At 40.9% G+C, this 4,528-nt stretch overlaps 1 protein-coding gene across 1 annotated transcript; it reads right to left on the bottom strand.

The window, feature by feature from the left end:
* Positions 1–504: 504 nt before the first annotated feature.
* Positions 505–4,100, bottom strand: LOC123041531 (uncharacterized). The gene is made up of 3 exons (XM_044464128.1): positions 3,901–4,100; positions 3,247–3,747; positions 505–1,264 (listed from the first exon to the last, which is right to left on the bottom strand). Exons 1-3 carry the CDS (start codon positions 3,964–3,966, stop codon positions 680–682), a joined length of 1,152 nt encoding a protein of 383 aa, XP_044320063.1. The 5' UTR covers positions 3,967–4,100; the 3' UTR covers positions 505–679.
* Between the last annotated feature and the right edge of the window lie 428 nt (positions 4,101–4,528).

Genomic DNA, 4,528 nt, shown 5'->3' on the forward strand with positions numbered 1-4,528 from the left:
TTAAAATAAATTTGTCATGGTTAAGCTACATATAAACATAAATTTGTCATGTTCCATATCAAAATTGAAGAAATAATATGTTCACTAAAACATCACGGCAAAACAAATTGGAAAAGACAATAAACCTGTTTTGCAAAGGTCATGGCAGATTTTTTACATCTGCTATGTACAAAAAGAATTTGGCATGATATGCACAATAAAAATGACATGCTAAGTACAAGATTTTTTTCCCATGGTAACTAGTATAAATGAAAATGGGATGGTGAATACAATGAATTTGCCATAGTGTAAGAGCATCCGCAGAAGTACATGGTCCAATCTGCCGCCCCCGACACAGCGTGCACAAACCTGTATGCCCCCAGGCTAAGAATCTTCGGTGGCCAAATTGCAGCATATAAACGTGAGAGAGGCAGCCATAGACACGACACGTCTCAGAACTGTAAAACAATTTCCGCGCGCTGACGTATTACGAGCAAAAGCATGAAGCCGACACAACACTTCAGAAAAAATATCACGGGTCCACATCCAGCGGCAACATAATGTACCAGAACGCCAAAAAAGACATGATAACCGGCCAGCCATTCAGAGAGATATATGACATAAATCCAGCTGATCCATACAGCAATATCATACATATAAAAGGTTAGTTTACAGCGGATAGCATCCCCCTGCTGGGCAATTAACGGTACCCAATCTGCACTTCAACTTTACCATGGTAAGCATTGCAGATTGCCTTTTCATACTGGTCATGGTAGAAGGTAAGATCACCTTGGAAGGAGATGGCATGACCGTCATTAACATGGTCAGAATTAGTAAAAACGCTAAGGTTCAGCTTGATTACCAAGAGGGGCTCTAAGTATATCGGAACAGCTGCCCAAGTCCGCAACAATGGAAGTGTGCCATCGACAACCTCTGCCATATCATCTTGTCCACACTGGAAAAGCAGGACATTAAAGTCGCCGTAGAACTCATGGTGTGCTGTGATTTCGCCATATGCATAGCTACTACAGCCACTGCCAGATGCGAGATCAAGGTTGACACACAATCTGGCCTGTATAGCACGATACATCGGCACGAAAAACACGTCTATATCACGGCCATATCTTGTTGGCATTGTGTGGACAATGACACTGTTACATAAGTACGGGTCCACATAGAAGACGTAGTTTGCAGTGTCAATCCGGTTATCATCCTCTGGGATTTCAACTTTAATGCGGACATAGTCCTCAAGCGCCGCCCCTTCTGCCCTGAGAATCAAATTACCCTGCGCATATGGCAATGGAATAAAATGATTCAAAAGATACAAAAAAACAAAAATAAAGATATACTGCCTTCATTTCAAGAAGTTAAAGATAGGTTGTTTAGTCTGAATGCATCAACTCATAGGGCCATTGGTCATATATGTTGTTGCTTGCATAGGCTCGACGTGTCTCTATTTTATAAGATGCGTTGTAGTGTGGAGAAAGAAAACATAAAAGCTAGAGCTTATTCTATTCATAGGATTCTCGAGCTCAGGAACTTGAAAAACAGATTAGAATTACATTAGGGTTACAGAACTAAGGACCTCTTCTATTTGCAAGAATTATAAAATGCATTAATAGGAAAAACACACGAATAGAATGGCATGCCATCTTATACTCACCACGTTCTTTTATCTAAGGTGTATTATTTTTGACATAATGACCAAGAGACATCATTAAGGAGCGATTGGGGCTGAAGTACACCTTGCTAATCCCTTCAATGGAAAGATTAAAAGACCGGAAACACAAGCTGGAATCCGCTTCAGACGGAAGCAAGTCGATTCGGTGACCCGCAATAGCAAAGTCGCCCGCATACATGATCTCGTACTCTATTTGCATGGGTCACGCAATGTTTTTGAGTAAACGAGTCGTTCTAGGGTAGCGACTCTTGACTAGTCTTGACTGTATAAAAAAATTACCATAGTATATGTATATACTTATTAATAGTCAGTGGCAACCAAGGGAGGAGCCGCAGCACCAGGGGAGGAGCAAACCACCACCACCAGCAGCAACCAGGGGAGGAGCAGACCAGCTTGCGGCGGCGCCGGTCGGCAGGATTGTGGGGGCGGCGGCAGCCAAGGGAGAGGGTCGCGTAATCCAGAATAGGTTTGGATCGGGGGGAATTCTGGGGCGATCTAGGTTTCATGGGGGATTGTGCAAGCAAATGGAAGACAGGCAGGGCCAACTTTTAGTAGTTCGGCTCAAAAACCATGGGGCCACGCAAGGCATCCCCGAAAGAAGGATTGCATACAAACCAAAATAAAAATATTGGGAGTTTTTTTTGTTCAACCAACCGATTGGAAGGTTGGCTTGATTTTATCGTGAGGTTGCCATGTACATGATGGTGGAGGAGTAAAAGCCGAATTATATGGGGTTACAAATACCCCTTGCATTGTAGAATATAGTAAAAAAAATACAAATACGCCTAACATAAAGGAATAAATGGAGTACTACAAAGTTGTATGGATGTTTGATCATGCACACGAAAACCATATGGAAATTTTTGAAGTAAATTTCATATGAATTGTAATCCTACAAATCAAACAACCATTGTAGAGAAAATTCCACACGAATTCCTTTGAATGAAATTGGCCCTAAAAATTGAGATGCAAGAGTGTTTGAAAACGTAGAAGAAACAAAGGGATTCTAATGGAAGGTTGAATGTAATACCTTCCATGTTCATTGCAGGTTGGTTATTTGTTAGTACGGGTTTAGCTTATGACGTGTTTCGAAGTCTTTGGCCAAACGAGTATTTCACAGAATGCCGACAAAGAATTCCATTAATAAACGACCGTTTTGTTTTTTTATAACAAATCGACGAATTCGTAGATCCTTTTAGGAGGCCTAAATAACCATAGATCGAACCTATCCTAACTTTACAATGCGATGGCGGGCTACTCATGGACTAGCTGTAGCTACTATTTTTTTTTCCTTGGTAGCAATATTAGGAATGCAGTTCATCCAACGATAAACCAAATTCCAGCTATAGAAACTATTGACACAATCAAACCTGAATGAACAAAATGTTGAATTGGATTGTGCCAGTCTATATCTATAACTCCAAAATAGATTGCAAATGAATCATAAGGGAAATTGTCTTAAAGTTCTAATCCTACGAGGAAACATTCTAAGGATCTAAATCCTACAAAAACAATATGAAATATCTTTGAATAGAATAAGCCATAAGAAGCGCTCTACTACAAAACAGAGGGTGCATTACATATACCTGTGAATCAACATTACGATGAAGTGGTCCATTCTCCGAGTTGCAGTAGTAATGGGAACGATCGTTGAAAGCAACGAAGGTGCCCACGAAGGGAAATCGGGGACGCACAGATAACAGCTCCACCAAGTCCCGAGATAGGCTGTAAGCCATCGATAGATTAATGCTGTCTCCGTGATAGCCAATTTTGAGACTCGGTGGAATATCCTTTCTGTAGTAGTCATCATATCCACCGATCTCAGACCAGTCGCCATCTGTGTCACAGTAGTCGCCACAGTTACTGCCATCGTAGCGATCACTATTGTGGCCGTATTCAGCAAGCTGCTCGCTGTAATCATCATCTGCAGCAGGAGAGTTTTTGTCTCCCGTTTGCTCATCAGCAGGATTGACAGTTTCTTCTCTCGTTCCCCTTGCCCTTTGCCTTACACCTCTATTAAAAAAAAGCCGTCGAACAACATGGAGAGTCCCGTAATGAATAAATCTAATGGGCTCAGAGATGCAGGCCTGTTTCAGGAGAGGATCGGTTACTGTAAATAATGAAAAAGCAAGTGATATAACAGTAATCAATCATGCTTCCATCGACCAGATCGATGTTGGGTAAACTATTTCGTCTAGCTAGCAGATTCAAAGTCAAAAGGGCGGATACATGTGTAATACCTGCAGAGAGCAGAAGATGGCACTCCAACACGCTATTTCGGGTTCGGCGGCAACGCTCAGCGGCATGCTTCTTGGTTCAGCGGCAACGCTTAGCTAGGGGGCGGCGGCCCTTGGCTTGCCAGGTTATTTAAACCCTATTTTTGTCCGGCATATGCCCAAACCTAGTCTTGCGGTCCGGGCAATCTCTTTCCGATTTCCTTTTTTTTTAGCAACTCTTTCCGATTTTTTTTTTGAGGGGTGCTCTTTCCGATTAGTCTGTAACAGAGCCCGTTCAAGAACTTTCGTCCGCCCAGGCCCATTAGTCTCTAACAGAGCCCGTTCTTATTCCGTGCCGCCCAAAATCGCTCGGGCTAAGAAGTCAACAATTTTGATTTTTTTTACTATTGAGAAAACACAAATACTTTATTATAAAGAAGTCAACAATTTTTTAAATTTTGATTTTTTTTATTAAAATAGGATTTTTAGCACATGTTTTTTAAAACAATTGCCATTCTTAAAAAAATTGAGAACATTTTTAAATGCAACCGTTTTTAGACATTTGGTACATTTTTTAAATATAGAATATAAAAACAATGAACATATTTTAAAATCCAAACATTTTTTGAAATGAAAAACAATTTGAAACGGC

This window comes from Triticum aestivum, chromosome 2B (genome assembly GCF_018294505.1).
Source record: "Triticum aestivum cultivar Chinese Spring chromosome 2B, IWGSC CS RefSeq v2.1, whole genome shotgun sequence".
Lineage (NCBI taxonomy): Eukaryota > Viridiplantae > Streptophyta > Magnoliopsida > Poales > Poaceae > Triticum > Triticum aestivum.